This window comes from Leucoraja erinacea, chromosome 2 (genome assembly GCF_028641065.1).
Source record: "Leucoraja erinacea ecotype New England chromosome 2, Leri_hhj_1, whole genome shotgun sequence".
In the NCBI taxonomy this organism is placed as follows: domain Eukaryota; kingdom Metazoa; phylum Chordata; class Chondrichthyes; order Rajiformes; family Rajidae; genus Leucoraja; species Leucoraja erinaceus.
In genome coordinates this window covers 8,251,503-8,278,558 of record NC_073378.1, presented here as the reverse complement: position 1 = coordinate 8,278,558, position 27,056 = coordinate 8,251,503, and the positions used below count along the sequence as shown (strand labels likewise).

The window sequence follows — 27,056 nt, the reverse complement described above, 5'->3', positions numbered from 1 at the left end:
TAGGTTCCCGTGCTGAACCGATCTACCCCTTCAAATAGTCAATAAATGGAGACCATATTATAACAAAAAGTTCTTGTTTGTCCATTAAGACAAGTCTGATTCTAACTAAGTACTTTTAAGTGTAGGGTTCTAAATAAGTACTTTTCTAAGTTCTAAGTTCTAAGTACTTTTCTAACTTGGTCGACACCCAATACATGTCGGTTCTTTGCATACTTGTGTATTGTATGCAAAACAATTAATTTCACTGTACCAAGTACATAAGGTATTATGGGTTATAGTTCTTGGTTGGTTCTTGGTTTCTTGGTCCTCCAAAATATTCCAAATGGAATTTAAACTAGGAGTAGAATTAGGCTGTTTGACCCATCAAGTCTACTCTGCCATTCAATCATGGCTGATCTATCTCTCCCTCCTAACCCCATTCTCCTGCCTTCTCCCCATAACCCCTGACACTCGCACTAATCAAGAGTCTATCAATCTCTGCCTTAAGAATATCCATTGACTTGGCCTCCACAGCCTTCAGTGGCAAATAATTCCACAGATTCCACACCCTCTGATTAAACATGTGACAATAAAGTATCAATCGACCAATGAAGTATCGATCAATCCTGCATCTACAATTTTTTCTCAGAGACAAGAGTGTTATAAAAGCTGACATGTTTCATACAGCATCTGACGCCAATCCCACATTTTATTCCAAAGCGATCATTTTGTGTTACAGTTTTATTGTGGTTGTGTGTTCTTTATTATTGTACTGCTGCTGACAACCCAAACTTCCACCGACCCTGGTTGTGTGGCAATAAATTATATCTATCTATCTATCTATCATGCGTAAGGACATGTAAAAACACTTTTGTCGATTTAATTCTCCACAGATTGAAACAAAACTAATTTGTTATTTTCAAAATATATGAATTACCTACTTTAAAGAAAGCGTTCCCGTGACTTGCGAGCAGACTGTCAGACCGTGGTTTGTTCATGCTGTATAGTGCATACATCCGAAATTGCTCTTCCTAGAGGAGTAAACAAGTAAAATGTTGTTAATGTTAATGTTAGTTAACATAAACAGTTATTGCTACATGGCTCCAAGCATATTGAACAAACCCATGGTCAAAGCACATTCACAGACATGCTACCTACTCATCAAACTTGGGAATTGAACCAAATCTTCGAAATTACGATCCAAAACCATTATATGTCGTGATATGAAGAAGGACCCCGACCTGAAATGACATCCTCCATAGATGCTGCCTGACCTGCTGAGTTACTCTAGCATAGACACGAAAAGCTGGTGTAACTCAGCGGGCCAGGCAGCATCTCTGAAGAAATGGAATGGGTGGCGTTTCGGGTAGAGAGCCTACTTTAGACCTGTCTCGACCTGAAACGTCACCCATTCCTTCTCTTCAGAGATGTTGCCTGTCCCGCTGAGTTACTCCAGCTTTTTGTGTCTATCTTCGATTTAAACCAGCATCTGCAGTTCCTTCCTACAAGTGTTGCTCCAGCATTGTGTGGTCATCTTTATTATATGTTCCGTTTCAATGACCAACAATTCACAACATTTATTGTGCTAAATAGACAAGAGAGTGCTTTGATTTCTGCTCATCAATATTCCCAATTTTATTTAACGACAGTTAATGATCACGCAGACATTTTGTTTACACCTACAAGATTATGGTCATTGATTTTGCTTGAGGTGCTAAAGCCAGTGGGCTGATGTATCATATATACAAGGCCCATTAGTGTGATTTTAGTGATCCATAAAGCATAGAGAACCATAGTCATACAGCAAGGAAATAGGCCCTTCGGCTCAACTTGCCCATGCTGAACAAGATACCCCATCTACAGTAGTCATGTGACAAAAATAAACCTAAACCCAGAGGGCAGAGGTTTAATGGAAGTGGGAAAAGATTTAATAGGAACTCGAGAGGTGATCTTTACATGCAGAGTGTGCTGGGTATGTGGAATGAGCAGCCAGAGGAAATAGTTGAGGGAGGTAGAATTACAATATTTAAAAGATCTTTGGGCATGGATAGGAAAGGTTGAGAGGCAGATGGGTCAAACACAGCTAGATCTCTGACAGTGGTGTAGGAGACGGTTGGAATCTCCTTGGAAACTTGAGAATTGCAAAGACGGAAAATTAGAACTAAGCTGAAAGTCTTCATCTAAAGTGTCTGGAGGAGAAAGATAAATATCCCAGCTGCAGCATCAGCAAGACAAGGCAGGAGAAAGTCCATTAGCTTTCACCCCTTCTAACCCTTGGGGATGGAAGTGCACGTGTGCTAGGATAGACAGAAAAAACAGGCAAGTTAGGCTTGACCCGTCTCGCTCCAGTCCCAGCACGATTTGAATCAGACTATGTAATATGCTCAGCTCCCAGGATGCAGAGATTGGAGCCCAAGGGAGCGCAGAGAGGTTGATCAAACCAAGGAGCGGGTATGACAGGACTGTGAACTCACAGAGGCTACTGCAATTCTGGCAGGCTTGAGGAAGTACGTGCCATGTTTACGTCCTGCTGCCCTTCCACTATGGTTCTGCTGGCTGCAGGCTTATGCAAGCAATCTCCCAAAGGACCTGCCCTGTGTCTGCTGCTCACTCTGGCATTGGGAAGCCAGGAGGCAGAATGTAGGCAAGTAGCGTAGCACAGATTGCTGATGCAATCTGCTTGTACTCACAGGATTTAAGTGAGATACGGGGTTAATGCAATTCCGTAACTCCTGTTTTCCAGGTAAAAAAAAACAGGAACTAAATTGACAAAAGTCACAGAATACACGGGTCATTAATATATCACATGGAGCGCAGGAGGAGGACAGGTGATCTTATAGAGGTGTATAAAATCATGAGAGGAATAGATCAGGTAGATGCACAGAATCTCTTGCCAAGTGTAGGTGAATCGAGGACCAGGGGACACAGGTTTAAGGTGAAGGGGAAAAGATTTAGTAACAATCTGAGGGGTAACTTTTTCACACAAAGGGTGGTGGATGCATGGAAATGGCTGCCAGAGAAGGTAGTTGAGACTGGGACTATCCCAACGTTTAAGAACCAGTTATACAGGTAGTACATGGATAGGACAGGTTTGGAGGGATATGTTCCAAATGCAGGCAGGAGCGACTAGTGTAGCTGGGACATTGTTGGCCGGTGTGGGCAAGTTGGGCCGAAGGGCCTGTTTCCACACTGTAGCACTCTAAGAATATATAATGAACACCAATTGCTGGAACTTGGTTCAGACGTCCATAGGTACTACCTTAGATAAATGTTAAGACTTTTATATTTTTAAATGGTAGTTATAGAGTCATGGAATCATTCAGCATGGAAACAGGCCCTTTGGCCCAACTCATCCATACCAACCAATATGCCCTATCCAAACTATTATCTAGCTGTGTTTGACCCATCTGCCTCTGAACCTTTCCTATCCATGTCCAAATGTATTTTAAATATTGTAACACTACCTGCGTACACTCCATTGACGTACACTCCATTGAGGATAAATGGGGATCCTGTGGATAGGGTGAACTGATTTTAAATATCTGGGAGTCCACATCTCCAAGGATATGACATGGGCATCACACGCCTCAGCACTCGTGAGTAAGGCAAGGCAGCGCCTTTACCACCTCAGGCAATTGAGGAAATTCAGAGTGTCTCCGAGGATCCTCCAGTGCTTCTACGCAGTGGTGGTGGAAAGCATCTTGTCCGGGAACATTACCATCTGGTTTGGGAATTGCTCTGCCAAGGACAAGAAGGCTCTGCAGAGAGTAGTGTGTTCGGCCGAACGCACTATGGGAACTTCACTCACCCCCCTGCAGGAACTATACAACAGGAGGTGCAACTCCAGAACAAATAAAATCATGGGAGACCCCTTCCACCCCTGCAACGGACTGTTCCAGCTGCTATGGTCAGGCAAACGCCTCCGTTGCCATGCGGTGAGAACAGAGAGGTTGAGAAGGAGTTTCTTCCCAGAGGCCATTCGGACTGTAAACGCCTATCTCACCAGGGACTAACTCTACAGAACGTTTTTCCTTCCATTATTTATTATGTAAAAGAATATGTATGTTATGATTGTGTTTATAATTTGTTTGGTTGTTTTGTTGTTAGTCTTTTGCACAAAAGTCCGCGAGCATTGCCACTTTTATTTCACTGCACATCTCGTATGTGTATGTGACAAATAAACCTTGACTTGACTTGACTTGACTTGCCTCAACTATTTCCTCTGGCTGCTCATTCCACATACCCAGCACACTCTGTATGAAAAAATCACCTCTCGAGTTCCTATTAAATCTTTTCCCACTTCCATTAAACCTGCCCTCTGGGTATAGGTTTATAGTTGTCACATGTACCGAGGTAGAGCGAAAATCTTCATTTTGAATGCAACCTAATCAGATCTGATAATTCTATAATTCTAAATGTTCCCCTTGTCTGGACCTCGAGTCCGTAATAAAGTATTTTTTTATTATTTTATTATTATTATTATTATTATTATTATTATTATTATTATTATTATTATTATTATTATTATAAATATGATTGTCAAACTTAAGGACAAATAGATAGACTTAAAAGGGAAGATACACTGAGCAGAATACGGTTCTCAGCATTTTTAGCACATCATTTTCATAGACAAAGTCCATTGTCCACAATGGGTAGAGGTGTATCGGACACTTTCCTTATGCAAGGACTGATCAGAAGCCTGATAACAGAGGGGAAGAAGCTGTTCCTGAGCTAACAGAAGGGAAAAAGCTGTTCTAGTTCCAGATTCCCTAACCCTGGGAAAATGGCTTGTGCCTTCTCCTTATCTATTCCCCTCATGATAATATACACCTCTATATCGCTTAGCCTCCCTTATCCCTTAGCCTCCTGCATTCCAAGGAATACCATCATACCCTGCCCAATCTCTCCCTATATCTCAGACCCTCAATTACTAGTAACATCACCATAAATCTTCTCTACACCCCTTCGAGCTTAATGGCATCTTTCCTACAGCAGGCTGACGAAAGCTAAACATAATACTCCAAGCATAACACTCAATTCATTGACAAATGAAGGCTAATGTGCCAAAACTCTTCTTCACCTCTCCATCTACCTGTAATGCCACTTTCAAAGAACTATAAAGTTGTAAGCCTTGATCCCTCTGCTCCACAACTCTCTGCAAGGACCGACATTTCCTTGTGAAGGTCCTGCCTGGTTTAACTTCCAAAAATGCAATATAACTCATTTATCTACATACAGTCATTTATCACAACTGGGATGGAAGGACTGTCATATGAGGAAAGATTGAAAAAACTAGGCTTGTATTCACTGGAGTTTAGAAGGATGAGGGGGATCTTATAGAAACATCTACAATTATAAAAGGACTGGACAAGCTAGATGCAGGAAAAATATTCCCAATGTTGGATGAGTCCAGGACCAGGGGCCACAGTCTTAGAATAAAGGGGAGGTCATTTAAGACTGAGGTGAGAAAAAACTTTTTCACCCAGAGAGTTGTGAATTTATGGAATTCCCTGCCACAGAGGACAGTGGAGGCCAAGTCACTGGATGGATTTAAGAGAGAGTTAGATAGAGCTCTAGGGGCTAGTGGAGTCAAGGGATATGGGGAGAAGGCAGGCACGGGTTATTGATAGGGGACATAGAAACATAGAAACATAGAAAATAGGTTAGGAGGCGGCGCGGCTCTGGCCAGCAGCGGCCTCTGCAGTCTGTCCGCGTTTTTATTATTTTCTGTCTGTGTTTTAATGTAGTTTTTGTTATTTTTTGTTGGGGTGTGTGTGTGGGGGGGGGGGGGGTGGGGTGGGAGGGGGGGGGAAACTTTTTAAATCTCTCCCTGCACTGGAGACCCGACCTTCTCTCGTCGGGTTTTCCCTTGTCGTTGAGGGACCGCAACGAGGAGCGGCCTCCAAACAGGGGGAAGCCGGGGGACTCAGGTGCACTGGCCGAGTCCGGAGCGGTTGGAGCGGGTGGAGGAGCGCTGCTGCTGCTGCTTCTGCTGAGTCGGAGGCTGCTGCTGAGTCGGAGGCTGCTGCTGCGGGTCTGCGGACAGCGGCGCCGGGAGCCCGCGGATCCCTAGAGAGAGACCGCTTTTCGGGGCTCCTGCAACGGCGAATTCTCCCGCCCGAGTTGCGGGGTCGAAGAGCTCCTGGAGCGGGGCCTAACACCATTGCCCCGCGCGGCTGGAACGGCCGCGGGACTTTACGAGCGCACACCGGAGGCTCCAAGACCAAGACCCGGTGTGCGACCTCGCACCACCCGGCGTGGCATTAATGGCCGCGGGACAATCGCCATCGCCAGCCGGGGGCTTTGACTTTGACTCTGACATCGGGGGGGAGAGAGTGCAGTGGAGAGATAAGTTTTTTTTTGGCCTTCCATCACAGCTATGTGATGGATGTTTATGTAAAATGTAATCATGTTGTGTCTGGGTCTATTTGTGTGTAATGTATGGCTGCAGAAACGGCATTTCGTTTGGACCTCTAGGGGTCCAAATGACAATTAAATTGACTCTTGACTCTTGGCCATTCGGCCCTTCGAGCCTGCACCGCCATCCAATATGATCATGGCTGATCATCCAACTCAGTATCCTGTTCCTGCCTTCTCTCCATACCCCATGATCCCTTTAGCCACAAGGGCCACATCTAACCCTCTTAAATATAGCCAATGAACTGGTCTCAACTACCTTCTGTGGCAGAGAATTCCAGAGATTCACCACTCTCAGTGTGAAAAATGTTTTCCTCATCTTGGTCCTAAAAGATTTCCCCCTTATCCTTAAAATGTGACCCCTTGTTCTGGACTTCCCCAACATCGGGAACAATCTTCCTGCATCTAGCCTGTCTAACCCCTTAAGCATTGTGTAAGTTTCTATAAGATCCCCCCTCAATCTTCTAAATTCTAGCGAGTACAAACCAAGTCTATCCAGTCTTTCTTCATATGAAAGTCCTGACATCCCAGGAATCAGTCTGGTGAACCTGCTCTGTACTCCCTCTATGGCAAGAATGTCCTTCCTCAGATTAGGAGACAAAAACTGTACACAATACTCCAAGTGTGGTCTCACCAAGACCCTGTACAACTGCAGTAGAACCTCTCTGCTCCTATACTCAAATCCTTTTGCTATGAACGATCAGCCATGATCCAAATGAATAGCGGTGCTGGCTCGAAGGTCCGAATAGCCTCCACCCACGCCTATTTTCTATGTTTCTATCTATATCTGAATGAAACTCTGTTCTTCATTCCTCAACCCACTTGTCTAGCTGATCAAGAACCTGCTGTAATACTTGATTATTCCAGTATCTTCACTGTATATGGTAATTTTCGTTTCAAACTTACAGAATGCATTGTGTTTTATCATCCAAATCTTTGAGTGAATTGACAAGAAGCAATGAGCCCAGCACCAATCTCCGAGAAACACTAGTTTCACAACTTCAGCCGAGCAAAAGGGTGGGAGATTGCAACCTTCACGTGGTCCACCCCGTTTCAATTAATGCAATCAACCCGACATGCACAAACAATATCAAATAGGACATTGGGTTTCGGCCCGAAACGTTGCCTATTTCCTTCGCTCCATAGATGCTGCTGCACACGCTGAGTTTCTCCAGCTTTTTTGTGTACCATGAAATAGGACAAGTTGACTTACAACTTTAGGCTGTGCAAGTGGAAGAAGTCTACGCAAGAAGAAGTCTAGCAAACAAACTTCCCTCGCCAACCTCTGCTCCCTACCATGAAGCCAATTCTGTATCTAGTTAACTAGCTGTATCTGGATCCCATGCAATTTTAACCCTCCAGAGCAGCGTACCAGGCAGAACCTTAAAGACCTTCCTGAAGTCCATATGGACTGCTTCTATGGTCCATATAGTCTACTTCTACTGTCTTATTGTCAACTTTATTGATTACTTCTTCAAAAAATTCATTTAAATCTTCCTTGTTCAAAACCATGCTGACTATGCCTAATGAACCCCTGTCTTTCCAAATGCCTGTCTGTTGTATCCCTCAAAATACTCTCCAGTAACTTTCCTACCACAGATGTTAGGCTTAATGGTTTCTCATTCCCAGGTTTTTCTTTGCAGCTCCCTTTAAAAAGAGGCGCAACATTACCCACTGTCGAATATCCTGTCGAATGATGATTCAGGTATCTCAGCCAGGTCTCCTGCAATTTCATCTCTTGTTCTCGTTCAGTGATCTGACAATGCAAGGTTTGCATTATCATTTTCCACCATTTACCAGGTGATGAGGAGTATGGAATGGATGGAGTACTTTATTGTCACATGTGACAAGGCACAGTGAAATTCTTTGCTTGCATACACAAGGAGCAACAGCAATAATCAGAGGTCACGGTGCAGTAATCACCGATACAAAAGAGAACCAGACCTCAAACTGTTCGGACGAAACCTACAAGCGGTAATTGGTGTTGAAATGACAAGATCAGCTGCATAATGATATATCGCTGTCTATGAAGACAGCAAGCTACCAGCTCACAGCATGAAGCCACTTAATAAATATGCTCTGGCAACTGACAGGATGGTGAAACATTGGCCAAATGTACAAACAACAGGCATATGTTAATCGGACTACATGGGAACCACCAGAAAGAGATCAAGGAGGTCATCAAACGTTGTCATGATCATATTGCTTCTGCCAGACAAGGATGTTTATGTATCCAGAGACCCATCCCACCCAGTACCATGGAAAAGAAAGGATGTTTTGGACTGAAGCCTTTAGTCTATCATTGACACGCTAAAGCAAAGATGTCTGAATGGACAGAGTTGGCTGTGTCATTTAAGATGTGTTCCCATTTTAAACGTGTAATTCCATGGAACTTGTCCATGCCTAAATAATCAAAGTCAACTAAAAAACGAAAGACACAAAATATTGGAGTAACTCAGCGGGTCAGGCAGCATCCCGGGAGAATGTAAATATGTGATGCTTCACATTGGAACCCTTCTTCAGGCCATCTTTTACTATCCAATTGTACCGATTGACATTGTTATATTTGTATTTAAAAAGTACTGCCTGGAGTTCAAAGAGATTTTTCCACTGAATGAAAACTTTTTACATCTGAAAATTACAATGCCAGGAACAATGCCAATACCACAAGTTCCTAATCTTAGAGTCATAGATTTAATGCTAACAGAGCCTGCTGTTTGCCCTCTCAATACCATCAACAGGATATGAAAATCACCACACAATCACGATCACAATCAAAATCACAATAATACTTTATTTAGCCAAATATGTTTTGCAACATAAGAGGAATTTAATTTGCCAAGTCAGTCATACAAATAATCAACAGAACACACAAAACACATTTTAACATAAACATCCAGCACAGTGACTCCTCCACATTCCTCACTGTGATGAAAGTTCAATCCCTTCCTCCCGCGTTCGGGGGCCTCGGGCCATCCATTGATCGGACGATCTTGGCTCCCGTAACCGGTGGCATTTTGGGCCCTCCGTGTCGGGGCGATGCAGCTCCTGCATCAGGGGGATGTCAGCTCCCCCGTGCCGGGCGATCGAACCCCCGCGTCGGGGCTGGTCCGGCCTCTGCGTTCGTCTGAGCTCCCGATTAGCCTCTCCCGACTGCGAGCTCTTGATGGTAAGTCCGCAGGCCACGTTTGGAGCGATCCCGGGCAAGGGATCGGCTCCGATATTACGTCCGCGCCCCGCGGTGGGTCCCAAGGAAGAGCTCCATCGATGTTAGGCCGCAGAGTGACCGGAGACGCGAACCGGAAACATCGCGTCTCCGGCAAGGAAGTTTCCCCCTCCCCCCACCCCACATAAAACAAGCCAGAGAACATTTACACAAACTTATAAAACGCACTAAGAATTAAAAAAATGTCAAAAAAACAAACAGACTGTTGGCAGGGCTGCCAATCGTTTGGCACCCTTGGTGGTCACAAGGGCCACATCTGCTCCTCTCAGCAGGGTAGGACTCCTGTTTCAAATCATCAACTGATATTTAGTAGGAATAAGGTGTAGAGAGAAGGGAGGGAGGGAGGGAGGGAGGGAGGGAGGGAGGGAGGGGAGGGAGGGAGGGAGGTGATGTGGAAGTAACTTGTTAAATTCTGTAAGGAATTTCATAGGGCAGGGCGGCACATTGGGGCGGTGGTAGTGTTGCTGCCTTATAGTGTCAAAGACCCGGGTTCAATCCTATCTGTAGGGAGTTTGTACGTTCTCCATGTGACTGCATGGGATTTCTCCAGGTACTCTGGTTTCCTTCCACACTCCAATGACGTTCAAGTTGGTAGGTTATTTGGCTTCGGTAATATTATAAATTGTCCCCAGTGTGGACGATAGCACCGTGCTAGATATTGATGGTCTGTGCAGACTCGCTGGGTCGAAGAGTCTGTTTCCGCGCAGCATCTCTAAAGTCTAAAAGTCTGAAATCCAGTGTTCCTGTACATTTAGCTTTAGACTCCCCATGTGGAAGCCGTATGGCTAAGGGGACGAGGCTAGAGAAAAAGGGCAAGGTTTATACTGACTTAAATTTGGGTGGAGAGATCAAACTGGGCTTTGGTGACAAGAGAGGGTTCCATGGGCGGGAGGTGGCTCCGATCATCGACCGGCTTTCCCACTCTGGGATACCTACTCATCTCCTCTCCCTTCTTAGTTTAGCTTAGTTTGAAGGTACAGCGCGGAAACAGGTCCTTCGACCCACCGAGTCCGCGCCGACCAGTAATCCCCGCACACTAACGCTATCCTACACACACGAGTGACAATTCACAATTTTACCAAGCCAATTAACCCACAAACTGTACGTCTTTGGTTTGTGGAAGGAAGCCAGAACACCCGGAGAAAACCCACGCAGTTCACGGGAAGATCATACAAACTTCATACAGGCAGCACCCCTGGTCAGGATCGAACCCGGGTCTCTGGCGCTGTTATGCCCCTGTCCAACTTAGGAAACCTGAACTGAACCCTCTGGTGACCTTGCGCCCCACCCAAGGTTTCCATGAGTCGCCAGAAGTTTTGGTCACTTGCCTGGAAAGCCTCGACCGAAACGTGAGCTGCATCTACTGACCAAACACACCACACACACACACACACACACACACACACACACACACACACACACACAACACACACAGGACACACACTGGGGGCACAGGGACAAGCACAAGGTGGGGGCCAGGGAGAGCGGAGGAGCGCTGTCTGCGTGATGAAGACACAGGTAAACAGCTGCCATAGAGCACGATGTTCTTTAGAGAGGGAGAGAAGGGGAAAGAAGGGGAGAGAAGGACAGGGAAGGGGAGAGAGGAGAAGAGAAGGGGGAGAGGGGGAAGAGGAGAAGGGGAAGGGGGGAAGGGGGGAGAAGGGGGGGAGAAGGGAGGAGAAGGGGGAGAAGGGGGGAGAAGGGGGAGAAGAATGGAGAAGGGGATAGAAGGGGAGAGAACGGGAAGAGGAAGAGAAGGGGAATAGAAGGGGAGAGAAGGGGAGAGATGGGGGGGGGGGGAGAAGGAGTGGAGACAGTTTTAAGAAGTTTACCTTCCTTCCGGCGGATCTTCTAGGTCCTGAAAACCAAAGATCGTATAGGATCTTTGTTGAAAATTCCAATGCCAATCAAAATGGCCAGTCAGCGAAGGAGATGGCCTTCGACTGCCTGTAAGTAAATAGTGACCCCACTCCACGGGCTTCGACCAAACGGCAAACTATTTTTAGTCGAGGCCGGTTTTGAATTTGTTGAAATAATCGCAGGAACACAGAAAAAGCCTCAACTATGTGGAAACCACTTTCGACCATTAGGGAGAGTGACCAAAACCTCCGGGAACCTCACGGAAACCTCACGGAAACCTTAGGTGGGGCGCAAGGTCACCAGAGGTTTCCGTTCAGGTTGCCTAAGTGGGACAGGGGCTTAAGGCAGCAACTACCGCTGCACCACCTTGCCGCCCCATGTGATTCTGTGTGATTGTCATTCACTGAGGTAGGTTGCAGGTCAGGAGTTGGAGTGAAAATTCAATCCCTGACACCAGTGGGTATGATCTGATCATAGCAAAAGGATTTGAGTATAGGAGCAGGGAGGTTCTACTGCAGTTGTACAGGGTCTTGGTGAGACCACACCTGGAGTATTGCATACAGTTTTGGTCTCCAAATCTGAGGAAGGACATTATTGCCATATAGGGAGTGCAGAGACGGTTCACCAGACTGATTCCTGGCAGGTCAGACTGCTCCCGATGAAGAAAGTCCAGGATAGACTTGGTTTATACTCTCTAAGAATTTATGGATTGAGAGAGGATCCTATAGAAACGACAATGAGAAGGGGTTTTTTCAGGCACAGAGAGTTGTGGTGAATCTCTGGAACTCTCTGCCACAGAGGGTAGTTGAGTTCATTGGCTATATTTAAGAGGGAGTTAGATGTGGCCCTTGTGGCTAAGGGGATCAGAGGGTATATGGAGAGAAGGCAGGTACAGGATACTGAGTTGGATGATCAGGCATCGTCATATTGAATGGTGGTGCAGGCTCGAAGGGCCGAATGGCCTACTCCTGCACCTATTTTCTATGTTTCTATGTTTCTATGATCCCATAGGCACGTGCTAAACCACAATCCCACTGGCAGTATAGTTTTAAATGGGAGGCTCAAACGGTGGGCAGTTTGAAAAAAGTTAGTGGGAAACATTCCAGCTGACCAATAACAAAGCACAAAGTGCTGCAGTAATTCAGCAGGTCAGGCAGCATCAGGCAGCATCGTTTTTAGATTGAGTGCCTGACCTGTTGAGTTACTCCAGCACTTTGTGTTTTGCTCAAGATTCCGGTATCTGCAGTTCCTTTTACCTCCTGACCTGTAAGTGACTCAACACATGAAGTTACCTTCTCCCTTTTGGCTTTCCTTCACTTCAGCTGACAGGTTTGCTCAGACCTGGAAAAGTAAGCTATTCACTGTAAATTCCTTAGATTAAATCAAAAAGCTTCGAGAACATATTTAACTAATCTCTTTCCCACGCCTCCATTTTTCCTAACAGCAGATACAGAGATGAATTAGAAAAAAGGGCAGAACATTAACATTTCCAACATCCAGCCATTTTTGATCCACAATCACAACCACCTAATCATCCACTGTGTAAGGATCATCCCTTAGGAATTTTCTATAATTTGCCATCTTCCAACTATAAAATTGCTTCAGGCAATTGCCACTGGCAGCATTGGTGTTAAATGGGCCTCTGACAATTTTATGTTAGAGTCTAGTCATAGTGCTGGAATCTTGTCAATGCTTTAGGCCATAGTTTTGCTTTTGGCTGTGAGTGGAGGAGGACAGGAATGTTGGGTATTCCCAACTGCTAGAATCAGATGCAAGAATTATGCTTGTTCAAAGATCCTGGGACAAATACTTCATGGGCGCGGTTGTTTTTGACTGGTCAATACTTTAATATAAGCACCCAAATCCTGGACCAAGTTAAATTTGTACCTCAGCGAGTCAGGCTGCAACTCTGGAGGACATGGTGACATGGCTTACTGTGGTGGCGCAGTGGTACAGCTGCTGCCTCACAGCATCAGAGACCTAGGTTTGATCCTGACTATGGGTGCTTGTCTCGACAGAGTTTGTACGTTCTCCCTCTGACCTGCGTGCGTTTTCTCCAAGATCTCCAGTTTCCTCCCACACTCCAAAGACATGGAGGTTTGTCAGCTAATTGGCTTGGTATAATTGTAAATTGCCCCTAAAGTGTGTAGGATAGTGTATATAGGCCCCCTCACTGTCCATCTTCAAATCCAGTGTTAAAACGCATTTGTACTCCCTGGCTTTTGACCATGCCTGAGACTTTGCTTCTGTTTGTGGTGTTTTCGATGTTTCTTTATTTTACATGTCTTTTCCTACTATTTCTTTTGATTGTTATTTTTGGTGTGTGTTAACTTTTTTGTCAATGATTAGTGATGTACAGCACTTTGTTGCAGCTATGTTTGTTTTTAAAGTGCTATATAAATAAAATTATTATTAAGTGTGCAGGGATCGCTGGTCGTTGTGGACTCTGTAGGCCAAAGGGCCTGTTTCCGCACTGTATCTCTAAACTAAACTAAACTGACCTAAACATGAACAGGTGACATTTCGGGTTGGGGCCTTTCTTCAGACTTGAGACTGAAGAAGTTCCTGATCGGAAACATTGCCTCCTCACTCCTCCAGAGATGCTGCCTGACCTGCTGAGTTATTGCAGCACTATGTGTCCTTTGGTTTTGCAAACCAGCATTTGCAGTCCCTTATATCTACATCTGAAATTTGTATCTCCTGTTTGCTTCCAATAGAATCTATTGTGGTGATATGATTACAATTCTATTGCCTTGCCGTGGTGATGCCTGGCCTGGTGCAACAGATTAAATACTAATTTATTTGCCATTCCCAGAACACTGTGGTCAACAAAGCAATGTTCCTTTTTGCAATATGCTCAATAGCACTTGCCAACTGATTGTCTATGTATGCTTCGTGATTTACCTGAAGCAAAACTAATTACATTTGTGATAAGGTGAAAATAACAGAACTTACGTGTCTGAGGAAACAGTGGCTGACTCGAAGGGGACTGTTTGTACATTGTTCAAGTTCCTTCAGAAAGTGCTGACAGTGAAAATCATACAGCTTTTCCAAATTCCCAAATATGGTGTTACGCTTTCCGCGCAGATCTTGAGGCAGGTCGATTCTCTCCATCTCTGGGAAGTATTGATCTATGATGTATCCAAGGGACTTGGCGTACTCTCTCTCTGTGCCAATCATTTCTTCCATGATGTGTTGCAACTTGCTACAGGTAAGTAAAGGACAACCATTTGCATCATTTCTTAGCGTCAGCAATTCCAGGACAAACTATTGCAAACTTGCTTAGATGAACGCACTGGTGAATTGCTAGATTTATGCTATTTGACCTCAAAATAGGATGAGGACACATTTACTACGTTTCATACTAATCGTACCTTTCCCCTCAGCTCCCGATTACACGGTGCAGAATATACAGGAGACACAGACATACTGCAACTCAACTGGTGCATATCCTAAAATTTGGACGGAGTAGAATTTTTCAATTGTGTTCAGCAAAGTTTCCTCAGGCTGAAAAGGGGGAGGGCAGAATCTAAATGGCGTCAAGTTGGGAAAAGGGGAAGTACTACAGGATCTGGGGGTCCTTGTTCATCAGTCTGTGAAAGTAAGCATGCAGGTACAGCAGGCAGTGAAGAAAGCGAATGGCATGTTGGCCTTTATAACAAGAGGAATCGAATACAGGAGCAAAGAGGTCCTTCTGCAGTTGTACAGAACCCTAGTGAGACCACACCTGGAGTATTGTGTGCAGTTTTGGTCCCCTAATTTGAGGAAGGACATTCTTGCTATTGAGGGAGTGCAGCGTAGGTTTACAAGGTTAATTCCCGGGATGGCGGGACTGTCATGTGCTGAGAGAATGGAGCAGCTGGGCTTGTACACTCTGGAGTTTAGAAGGATGAGAGGATATCTCATTGAAACATATAAGATTGTTAAGGGTTTGGACACGCTAGAGGCGGAAAACATGGTCCCGATGCTGGGGGAGTTCAGAACCAGGGGCCACAGTTTAAGAATAAGGAGTAAGCCATTTAGAACGGAGACGAGGAAACACTTTTTCTCACAGGGAGTGGTGAGTCTGTGGAATTCTCTGCCTCAGAGGGCGGTGGAGGCAGGTTCTCTGGTGCTTTCAAGAGAGAGCTAGATAGGGCTCTTAAAAATAGCGGAGTCAGGGGATATGGGGAGAAGGCAGGAACAGGGGTACTGATTGGGGATGATCAGCCATGATCACATTGAATGGCGGAGCAGACTCGAAGGGCCGAATGGCCTACTCCTGCACCTAGTGTCTATTGTCTATTGTCTATAAACATGCCCTACGCTTTGGGATTCAGATGACAATGTACAAGGCATGATTAGTAAGATTGCAGATGGCACTACATTAGGTGTTGTGATCGTGAAGTTGTTTATCTAGAATTACAGCAGACTCTTGATCAGCTGAAGTTAAATTCAGATAATGTGAGGTTTTGCATTTTGGGAAGTCACACCAGGGCAAGACTTTCAGAGTGAACAGTAGGGCCCTGGAGAGTTTTTTTAATGTGCGGAGTGGTGCCACAGGTAGATAGAGTGACCAAGAAGGCTTTTAGCATGCTGGCCTTCATCATTTAGGGAATTGAGTACAGTAGTTGGTACCCTATATTTAGTTATTCAAGACATTGGTGAGGCTGCACTTGGAGGAGTGTTGTGTTCAGTTTTGGCCACCCCGCTAGAGGAAAGATGCCATAGTGCATGAGCTGTATGGAGAAATTGGACAGGCTAGGGCTATTCCTTGGAATGCAGGAGGCTGAGGGGTGATTTGAAAAGAGATGTATAAAATCATGAAGGAAATAGAGAGGGTAAATGCACAGTGTCTTTTCCACAGGGAAGGGATATCAAGTACAAGATGCCATAGGTTTAAGATGGGAGGGTAAAGATTTAACGGGAACCTGAGGAGCATCTTTTCACATACAGTTAGACACAAAAAGCTGGAGTAACTCAGCGGGACAGGCAGCATCTCTGGAGAGAAGGAATGGGTAACGTTTTGGGTCGAGACCCTCCTTCAGTCTGAAATGTCACCCATTCCTTCTCTCCAGAGATGCTGCCTGTCCCGCTGAGTTACTCCAGCTGTGTCTAACTGTATGTGAAAAGATGCATTTCCAGCTTTTTGTGTCTATCTTCAGTTTAATCCAGCATCTGCAGTTCCTCCTAACTCTTTTCACATATATATGGATATATGGAATGATCTGCCAGATGAAGTAATTGAAATTGTGCCCCAACATCAAAATCCCTCGATGCAGAGATTATGAAGAGAAACATCTAACAAATTCCTGAATAGATTGTTTCACTCATCAAACGTAACAATAGTTAGTCATTCATGATTTCAAATCTTACCACCTGTGCTTTATTGACAAAAAGATGTACGATTAACAAACATACTAGCCATGTGGCCAGAGATGAATTAACGATGTTTAACATATTAGAGATGCAGGTATGCCGTATAATTTGTACTGTCACAAATAAAGCACTGTTTACACTCACCATGCAACTTTGACCTTTTACCAAGGAGTTCTGGGGTACTAATGCATGATCTGTTCATTCGTATCAGTCTGTGCTTTAGGCAGAGCCATTTCAACATAGGTTGGAGATTGCTGTACATGTATATTTGTACATCCACGGCCTAAACTCATGTTGCTTCCAAATGTCACTGCAATTTATGTAAATGGAGAGATATTATCTAATTTTATATCGAAGTCTCGTGATGAGACTACGTGAAGGAGCCGCCAGCCCGCAGGCGCGCCAATACGTCGACGCATGGCGCGAGGTTCGGTTGGGGATGAACGTCAGTCTTCCCAGCGGTAAGGGTTTAAAAGCCGAGGAGGTAAGTACAGGGGAAAAGAACGAATTTCGACGTTGGGTTAGGTTTCAGGATGGAGAAACCTAAAGCAAAAGGGAAACGGGCTGCTGAATTGTCAGCGGCAGATGCCGCGGCAATGGGAAAAGCCGACGGCCTTCCGATTCTATCTCGGAGACGCTGGCCAGCGTTGCCTGCACAGCAACCTCCGCTTTAGCTCTGAGAGGGAGCAGCTTGGCAACCCCGAGTTCAGGCAAGGCCAAGGCAAAATCGGCAAGGAGTGTCCAAACAGATTACTCTGGGCAGGAAGACACTGTCCCAGCATCCATGAAGGAGGTCATTTGCCAGCTGCAAGGTGACTTGGATAGGTTGGTGTGTGGGCAAATGCATGGCAGATGCAGTATAATGTGGATACATGTGAGGTTATCCACTTTGGTGGCAAAAACAGGAAAGTAGACTATTATCTGAATGGTGGCCGATTACGAAAAGGGGAGATGCAACGAGATGTGGGTATCATGGTACACTTGTCATTGAAAGTAGGCATGCAGGTGCAGCAGACAATGAAGAAAGCGAATGGTATGTTAGCATTCATAGCAAAAGGATTTGAGTATAGGAGCAGGGAGGTTCTACTGCAGTTGTACAGGGTCCTGGTGAGACCACACCTGGAGTATTGCGTACAGTTTTGGTCTCCTAATCTGAGGAAAGACATTCTTGCCATAGAGGGAGTACAGAGAAGGTTCACCAGACTGATTCCTGGGATGTCAAGACTTTCATATGAAGAAAGACTGGATAGACTCGGCTTGTACTCGCTAGAATTTAGAAGATTGAGGGGGATCTTATAGAAACTTACAAAATTCTTAAGGGGTTGAACAGGCTAGATGCAGGAAGATTGTTCCCGATGTTGGGGAAGTCCAGGACAAGGGGTCGCAGTTTAAGGATAAGGGGGAAGTCTTTTAGGACCGAGATGAGAAAAACATTTTTCACACTGAGAATGGTGAATCTCTGGAATTCTCTGCCACAGAAGGTGGTTGAGGCCAGTTCATTGGTTATATTTAAGAGGGAGTTAGATGTGGCCCTTGTGGCTAAGGGGGTCAGGGGGTATGGAGAGAAGGCAGGTACAGGATACTGAGTTGGATGATCAGCCAGGATCATATTGAATGGCGGTGCACGCTCGAAGGGCCGAATGGCCTACTCCTGCACCTATTTTTCTATGTCTATGTCTATGTCTAATTTGGCATGTTAAATTGACCCTCAGGTGTAGGGAGCGGATGAGAACAAGTCAAGTCAAGTCAAGTTTATTTGTCACATACACATACGAGATGTGCAGTGAAATGAAAGTGGCAATGCTCGCGGACTTTTGTGCAAAAGACAAACAGCCAAACAACCAAACAAATTATATAAACACAATCATAACACACATATTCTTTTACATAATAAATAATGGAAGGAAAAACGTTCAGTAGAGTTAGTCCCTGGTGAGGTAGGCGTTTACAGTCTGAATTGCCTCTGGGAAGAAACTCCTTCTCAACATGGGATAACATGGAACTGGTGTGAGCGGGTGATGAATGGTCAGCTGAAGAGTCTGCTTCCATGCTTGTCTCTAAGCTAAACTCCTACCACCCTTCCTTAAACCTACCAAAACCACAAGATTATTAGTTAAACCCTTTCTCATTGCTCGCCATCAAGCAAATGAGATTAAGCAGAATTGCGAGCGGGAACAGCAAATATCGAGTTGCATTATGGAAGACATTCAGCCATCTACTCCAGGTTGACGGGACTATTCCTGCATCAATACATGAATCATAATTGTTTTCATCAGGACAGATATTCAGACTTATGATGGCTGTTGCAATCATTACCTGCCCGCGATCTTGGAATCCTGCGTCTGGGAATGATGGGTCCTGGAAGACGCTGATAAGCTGTGCCTCCTGATCAACGCCGGGCTTTTCAGCTCTGACCTGGGGATTCGATTTTTGTCAGTGACCACGCTGCTGACCACCTCCAGCCCCTTGATGTAAACGCCAGTGTTGCCGTGCCGGCCGGCCTCGCTCGGGCTAATCTCTCGCTGCCACAGCTCAGCGCTTTGAGTCTTCCTCATGATCTTTTTCAACGGATGCTTTTTGTGCCTTGGCCCCGGCGAGCTAGGGGGCTCAGGGTGACAGGACATGGCAGAGGAGGTCTCCGTACAGCTGTCAATGTCTTTGAAGTAGAACTCGCTCCCTTGGGTCCGACTGCAAGCCGGGGCCGAGGAGGGAGGGGACGTGCTGCACGTATACGGAGGGTCACCATTTTGGCCGAGCTCTTTATAGCCCGATGTTATGGAGCCGTTCACTGCCATTAAATCCTGGCCCTCTTTTTGCAGGTGCATCGTGCCATCGGGCCAAACCCCGTTCTGTAAAGTCTCGGTGCTTTTCTGGCTTGGAGAATCTCCGAGTTCATCTGATCCTTCCGTGTCAAATTCACCACTTGTCCTGGGCCCTTCATCCTCCGAGTGTACAGTGGTGCCTAGGTTGTTGCTTTGGCTCTCCTGGACTCTGAGTGCTGCAGCCAGCACCTCCTCTAAAAGGTGCCTGGTCTGTTGGTACTTCATCCACTGCACGTTCCACTGCTTCAGCTCCCGAGCACTACCAAGGGCATGAACCATCTCATTCAATGTCTCAAAGTTTTCTGCATTGAACTTGGTGGCCTCTTGGTGGTATCTTTCCAGATTTTGGACCATAGTGGTGGTGTCCAACAAAGTGCTTTGCTCACTTACTTTCAGTTGCCTTAGATAATCACTGCAGTGCAAGATCCACTGATCAGCCTGAAGAGAAAATTGAAAACATCAGAATTAAAACGGATTTTAGTGACAATCTTCAAATCACATCCTCGTTGGAGACCCTGGGACCATCTTTAATTGGACTTGACTGAACCTTTCCTTGCACTAAATGTTACACGTTATTCCCTTAATCGTGTATCTGTACACTGTGGATGGCTCGATTGTAATCATAGAAACATAGAAAATAGGTGCAGGAGTAGGCCATTCGGCCCTTCGAGCTTGCACTGCCATTCATATGATCATGGCTGATCATCCAACTCAGTATCCTGTACCTGCCTTCTCTCCATACCCCCTGATCCCTTTAGCCACAAGGGCCACATCTAACTACCTCTTAAATATAGCCAATGAACTGGCCTCAACTACATTCTGTGGCAGAGAATTCCACAGATTCACCACTCTCTGTGTAAAAAATGTTTTTCTCATCTCGGTCCTAAAAGACTTCCCCCTTATCCTTAAACTGTGACCCCTTGTTCTGTACTTCCCCAACATCGGGAACAATCTTCCTGCATCTAGCCTGTCCAACCCCTTAAGAATTGTGTAAGTTTCTATAAGATCCCCCCTCAATCTTCTAAATTCTAGCGAGTACAAGCTGAGTCTATCCAGTCTTTCTTCATATGAAAGTCCTGACATCCCAGGAATCAGTCTGGTGAACCTTCTCTGTACTCCCTCTATGGCAAGAATGTCTTTCCTCAGATTAGGAGACCAAAACAGTACGCAATACTCCAGGTGTGGTCTCACCAAGACCCTGTACATCTGCAGCAGAACCTCCCTGCTCCTATACTCAAATCTTTTTGGTACACGTGACAATAAACTAAACTGAACTCATGTATGAAGAGCATAATCTTGGCACATATATCCCAAGATTGGTAGATAAGGTAATTAAGAGAGAGGTGGGATAGTTACCTTTCTTTAATGGAGAACGGAATAAACGAGCAGGAAGATCATAGCACAGCAATATAAACCATTATGTGCAGGAAAAAACTGCAGGTGCTGGTTTAAACCAAAAATGGACACAAAATGCTGGAGTAAGTCAGCATCTCTGGAGAGAATGAATGGGTGACGTTTCGGGACGAGAAGCTAATAAATCACCATTTAGGGCACAGCTAGAATTATGTGCCTGGTTTTGGTCATCATGCTAAAGGAAGTTTGTTTTTTTCAAAATAGAGTGTAAAGAAGATTTACCAAGTTATTGCCTTGGATGGAGTATGTCAGTTATGAAGAGAGACTGGATGGTCTGGGTTTATTTTCTCTGAGCAGAGAAGGCTGAAGGGGAACCAGATTGATATCTGGAAGTATGGGAGAAATGGACAAGTGAGAGTGCAAGAATCTTTTCCCCTTTTCCCCATAGCATAGATCTTTATTAAATAGGGGATTTAGAGGAAGTTTGAGGAAAAATATTTTCATCCAGAGTGGCTCTGGGACACATTTTTAGCAAAGCAGCAACAAAATATATGGCATGAAGTAAATAGTGGAAACCACCAATATACTAGAACTAATTGCCAATAAAATAAAGGAAACCAGCATTCATAATGGAAATCGACATCAAGTAGGAGGAACATCGTAAGCCACTTACCGTCTCATAAAATTCATACAAATTAACTATGTTGTCCATATCCGTTCTCTGCCTTTCTAGTTTGCTGATGAAGTTACTCAGAAATTGCTTGAATTCCTTAATTATTTCTTCCAAATGCAGCAACTCGTTGTGTGACTGATTGTTCAGATGGCCAGCATCTTTAACCAGCTGCATTCCTCTTTTGTAATGTTGCTATAAACAACAAAGTTACATTCAACGTTTGCCAACTCACAGCACTTGTGATCATCAGACCAAGATCCACTTTGCCTGACAAAATGTCTAAAAATTACACTCGGGTCAAGTCAACGTTTACTTATTATTTCCACCCCAGAGGTAATTCTTCACTCGGGTAAATCCAAAAAAACAGGGTAGCCAAAAGGTGGGAAGAAATAAGGCTGCGTGTTAACCATATAACCATATAACAATTACAGCACGGAAACAGGCCATCTCGGCCCTACAAGTCCGTGCCGAACAAATTTTTTTTCCCCTTAGTCCCACCTGCCTGCACTCATACCATAACCTTCCATTCCCTTCTCATCCATATGCCTATCCAATTTATTTTTAAATGATACCAATGAACCTGCCTCCACCACTTCCACTGGAAGCTCATTCCACACCGCTACCACTCTCTGAGTAAAGAAGTTCCCCCTCATATTACCCCTAAACTTCTGTCCCTTAATTCTGAAGTCATGTCCTCTTGTTTGAATCTTCCCTATTCTCAAAGGGAAAAGCTTGTCCACATCAACTCTGTCTATCCCTCTCATCATTTTAAAGACCTCTATCAGGTCCCCCCTTAACCTTCTGCGCTCCAGAGAATAAAGACCTAACTTATTCAACCTATCTCTGTAACTTAGTTAACTCAACTGTGTTCCTCAGTTTGGTTGAGCATCGAAAATTTGGTTGGTGAAATTTTGCAGCTTTCCTGAGCAGAACATTAGCTCCACACTATCTGATGCATCGCTAATGCATTAAGGTCCACTCTGTCACGAGTAGCCCTGAACTACTAGCATAGTTACATGAAAACAGTGGAAAAGATATCAAATTCTGGTGACAGATCTGTGTTATGGGAATAACGCCATCTGTGGCGCAGGAATAAAGATGGCTGAACCCAAGTCACGTTTGTAAAGCCTCCGATTATCTATCTGAAGCTGTAATGTAGCCGTTTACAGGTGTTACAGATAAATAAGGAAATGCAACATTAAAACAACATGCGCCTGTAAGTCTTGTCACTGAGCCATTTAGTTCCTGGGTCATTCTGGAGACTTAAAACCTCTTGATCTCTGCTGGATAGTGTAATGGACCTGTCCCACTTAGGCAACTTTTTAGGCGACTGCAGGAGACTATGCAGTCGCCACATGTTCGCGGGTGGTTGCCGGGGAGTCTCCGTCATGAGCCTCCCGCATTCTGGGAACTAATCGGCGACTAGAATGAAGCCGCCATGGAGAGTAGCGAGAGTTCTCGAGCCGTAGGTGTGTCGCCAGGAGGTCCTAGTGGGTTGCCAGGAGGTTGAAGCTTCTCTTAGATATTTGTAGGTTGTAGCGGGTGCTGACTGGGGAATTTCAATGGCTCATTGGGGAAAAAACACATAAGCAGTAGTTTTCAGAACCAAGGGTAACCGACCGAATGTTGAATGTTATTTGAATGTTAATGTCCGCCGAACTTCACAGCCGTGTATCTCTGGCTTCTGGCTCCCCCCCCCCCCCCCCCTTATTATAGGACCCACCGTACACGGTGCTTTTTAGCTTCTTAATTACCTTCCTGTTCATCGCGGAGTGTGTCTGTATCACATTGGCTTTGCACCGTGTGAATTTCACTCAGACAGCGCTCCCCCCCGCTTGCCCTGTCCCCCGCCTGCATAACGAGCTGGTGGGTGTGGTGTGTGATGTGTGTGTGTGTGTGTGTGTGGTGTGTGTGTGTGTGTGTGTGTGTGTGTGTGTGTGTGTGTGTGTGTGTGTGTGTGTGTGTGTGTGAGTGTGTGTGTGTGTGTGTGTGTGCGTGAGTGTGTGTGTGTGTGTGTGTGTGTGTGTGTGAGTGTGTGTGTGTGTGTGTGTGAATGTGTGTGTGTGTGAGTGTGTGTGTGTGTGTGTGTGTGTGTGTGTGTGTGTGTGTGTGTGCGTGCGTGCGTGCGTGCGTGCGTGCCCCATGTGCGTGTGTGCGTGTGTGTGGTGTGTGTGGTGTGTGTGTGTGTGTGTGAGTGTGTGTGTGTGTGCGTGCGTGCGTGCGTGTGTGCGTGCGTGTGCGTGCGTGCGCGTGCGTGTGTGTGCGTGCGTGCGTGTGTGTGTGTGTGTGTGTGTGTGTGTGTGTGTTCCACTCTGACAGTCGCCGTTCCAGTTGCCGGTTTTTCAGGCGACTCCCGGCAACTTGACAGTCAACGGCAGTCACCTGAAAAATGGCCTAAGTGGGACAGGTGCATAACACTGGGAGATACAATAATATTATTCCTCATTTCTATCATGTACGCCATGTATCATTTGAAAATTCTTTGTTGAAGTGCATTCAACTATCACAAGGTTAGAATAGGTAAAATGGTAAATAAGGAGATGTTTTATTATTCAATTCTTCAATCCCATTCAAATATTTACACTTTGGTGGTGCAATATGACATTATTGTACCAATTGACTGAATATAAAGATTTTTCAGTTTTGGGAACTATTTGTGCTTCCTTGTTTTTACTTGCTATTTGTGCTTCCTTGTCAACTTCACCACAGATCAGGTTTATCTATTGTATCTTGAAGTTCCCTCTGCTCCACTACAAATGGTTTTCTGAAACTATTGCAAGTTGCAGATAATCATTCCATCCAGAATCAGATACATTGAACACTGAACAATGAACAAAAGGGCACAGTTGTCTGTACTTTCATCAGAGACAAGTGACCTGAATTTTAAATAAATATATTCTGTCTGCTTAATATCACATAAGATATTTATAATATCAATAGGATAGTCAAGGACTAGAGAGCATAGCCTCAAAATTAAAGGACTTTAAGAAGGAACTGCAGATGCTGGAAAATCGATGGTAGACAAAAGTGCTGGAGAACTCAGCAGGTGCAGCAGCATCTATGGAGCGAAGGAAATACAGCAATGTTTCTTCAGAAGAAGGGTTTCGGCCCGAAACGTTGCCTATTTCCTTTGCTCCATAGATGCTGCTGCACCCGCTGAGTTTCTCCAGCACTTTTGTCTACCCAAAATTAAAGGACGTTCTTTTAAGAAGGAGATGAGGAGGAATTTCTTTAGTCAGAGGGTGGTGAATCTGTGGAAATCTTTGCCAGAGGGGGCTGTGGAGGCCAACTGGCTGGATATTTTTAAAGCATTGATGGATAGATTCTTGATTAGTATGGGTGTCACGGGTTATGGGGAGAAGTCGGGAGAATGGGGTTAGGAGAGAGAGATCGATCTGCCATGATTGAATGGCAGAGTTGAATGGCCCACTTACAACTTTATGAATGGTAAATAAGTACAACACTTACCACAGCCAGGATGTAGAAGGTATTATACTCCTCCTGCTTTTGTTTCAATGCTTCCAGGGAATGTGGCAAACAATCTATTTGATCAAAATGCTTTTTTCCCTCACTCTCAGCCCAATGTTGTATCTACAGGTAATAAAAGTTCATTAGGATGCACATTAAGTATCCATTCATTGCAACGCAAACAGTCCACAGTGCAGTGACCACCAAACAATAGGATTGTAAAGTCAGTGATTAGCGTAGTGGATGCAAAATAAAATATTACATGATACATGCTATCTGTTATATTGAATTGGCCTTTTTTAAAGTTGTGATGTGTTAGGTTGTAATAATGCCCCTGTCCCACTTAGGAAACCTGAACGGAAACCTCTGGAGACTTTGCACCCCACCCAAGGTTTCCGTGCGGTTCCCGGAGGTTGCAGGTGGTTGCCGGAGGTTGCAGGTAGTGGAAGCAGGCAGGGAGACTGTCAAAAACCTTCGGGAACCTCTGGGAACTGCACGGAAACCCTGGGTGGGGCGCAAAGTCTCCAGAGGTTTCCGTTCAGGTTTCCTAAGTGGGACAGGGGCATTAGGCAAGATTTCAAAAGATCTCTCATAATTATTTATTTTCCTGTCACAATTCGGCACGAGATCCAGACAAGTCGCATTGCATCGTGGAAAAATGAATCTATTGACATACAGGCCACCACCATAGTCTTAAAAATAGCCAGGAAATGGAATGGTTGTGTTTAGTGCTAAAGTTAAATTAATCCCGGCAGAAACAAAGATGACAAAATTAAGAAAGGCTTTTGAATGGGCAAATATGCTCCCTTACGTACAGAAACAAGGGCTAAAGCAGAACTTGCATTATTTTCAATGGGATCGCATCCACTTTCGCACAGTTCCTCAAAGACACATACCCCATGACATCCAAGCAACAACAACACAAAGGTCAGTTGATGAGGAGACATAGGCAGTGGAAAGACAGGCAGCTCCCGCATTCACCGAAGGGGACTGGCAGGTCTTGATTAATGAGGGAAACACCACAAGATCCAATAAATCAGGGAGGGAGTGGGGAGTGGGTGTGAATAGAAATCCCCCATATTAATAAACTAGCAGAAAACTGACAGCAGACACACCCAGTAGTGAGAATCCACACATAATGAAGCAGTGTTGAAAGAAAGTCTATGTCTTACAAAAGTGTATCATGTCTGTGACGTCTGGAGCAGCTTCTTCCCAACAAATATCAGGCTATCACAGCAATCTCCAACTAAACCCCAAACTACACAGACATGGGGCTTTGTTTTGTCTTTGCACTATTCTTATATACTAAACTATTTTGTTGTTTATTATGGTATTTACAGATTACTAGGTTTACATATCAGTTGTACGTAGACAAAAAATGCTGGAGAAACTCAGCAGGTGAGACAGCATCTATGGAGAGAAGGAATAGGTGACGTTTCACGTCGAGACCCTTCTTCAGACTGATGTCGGGGGGGGGGGGGGGGGGGGGGGCGAGAAAAAAAAAAGAAAGTAGGCGTAGACAGAGGGAAGTGGGAGAACAGGGGAGGGGGAGGGGAAGGAGGGGGAAAGCAAGGGCTATCTAAAATTAGAGAAGTCAATGTTCAGATCAGGTTATATATCAGTTGTGCTGCTGCAAGTAAGAATATCATTGTTCCATTTCGGGACATTCGACAATAATACACTGTTGACCCTCTTGTACTGCATGTCATTGTTTATGACTGCAGTTTGGTGGTGCTCATTACACATGTATTTTAGTCATCAACCTGATTTTTTTTCTACTAAGGCCCCTCTCATCAGCAAATACAAGTAATTTAAGTAATTGGACCAAGTATACATACTCATTTTACGATCAGTGCAGTTGGCGAATGGTTCCTACATATTATTTGAGGAAGGACATTCT

At 44.9% G+C, this 27,056-nt stretch overlaps 1 protein-coding gene across 1 annotated transcript in view; it reads right to left on the bottom strand.

The window, feature by feature from the left end:
- zgc:158766 (uncharacterized protein LOC100009641 homolog) overlaps positions 1–27,056 on the bottom strand; it is a gene marked incomplete at its 5' end in the record, with an annotated part of 164,178 nt that overhangs the window by 37,934 nt on the left and 99,188 nt on the right. The window contains 5 exon segments of the mRNA XM_055651523.1: positions 921–1,010; positions 14,438–14,687; positions 19,157–20,100; positions 21,689–21,880; positions 25,157–25,279. Coding sequence (XP_055507498.1) covers positions 921–1,010; positions 14,438–14,687; positions 19,157–20,100; positions 21,689–21,880; positions 25,157–25,279 — 1,599 coding nt within the window.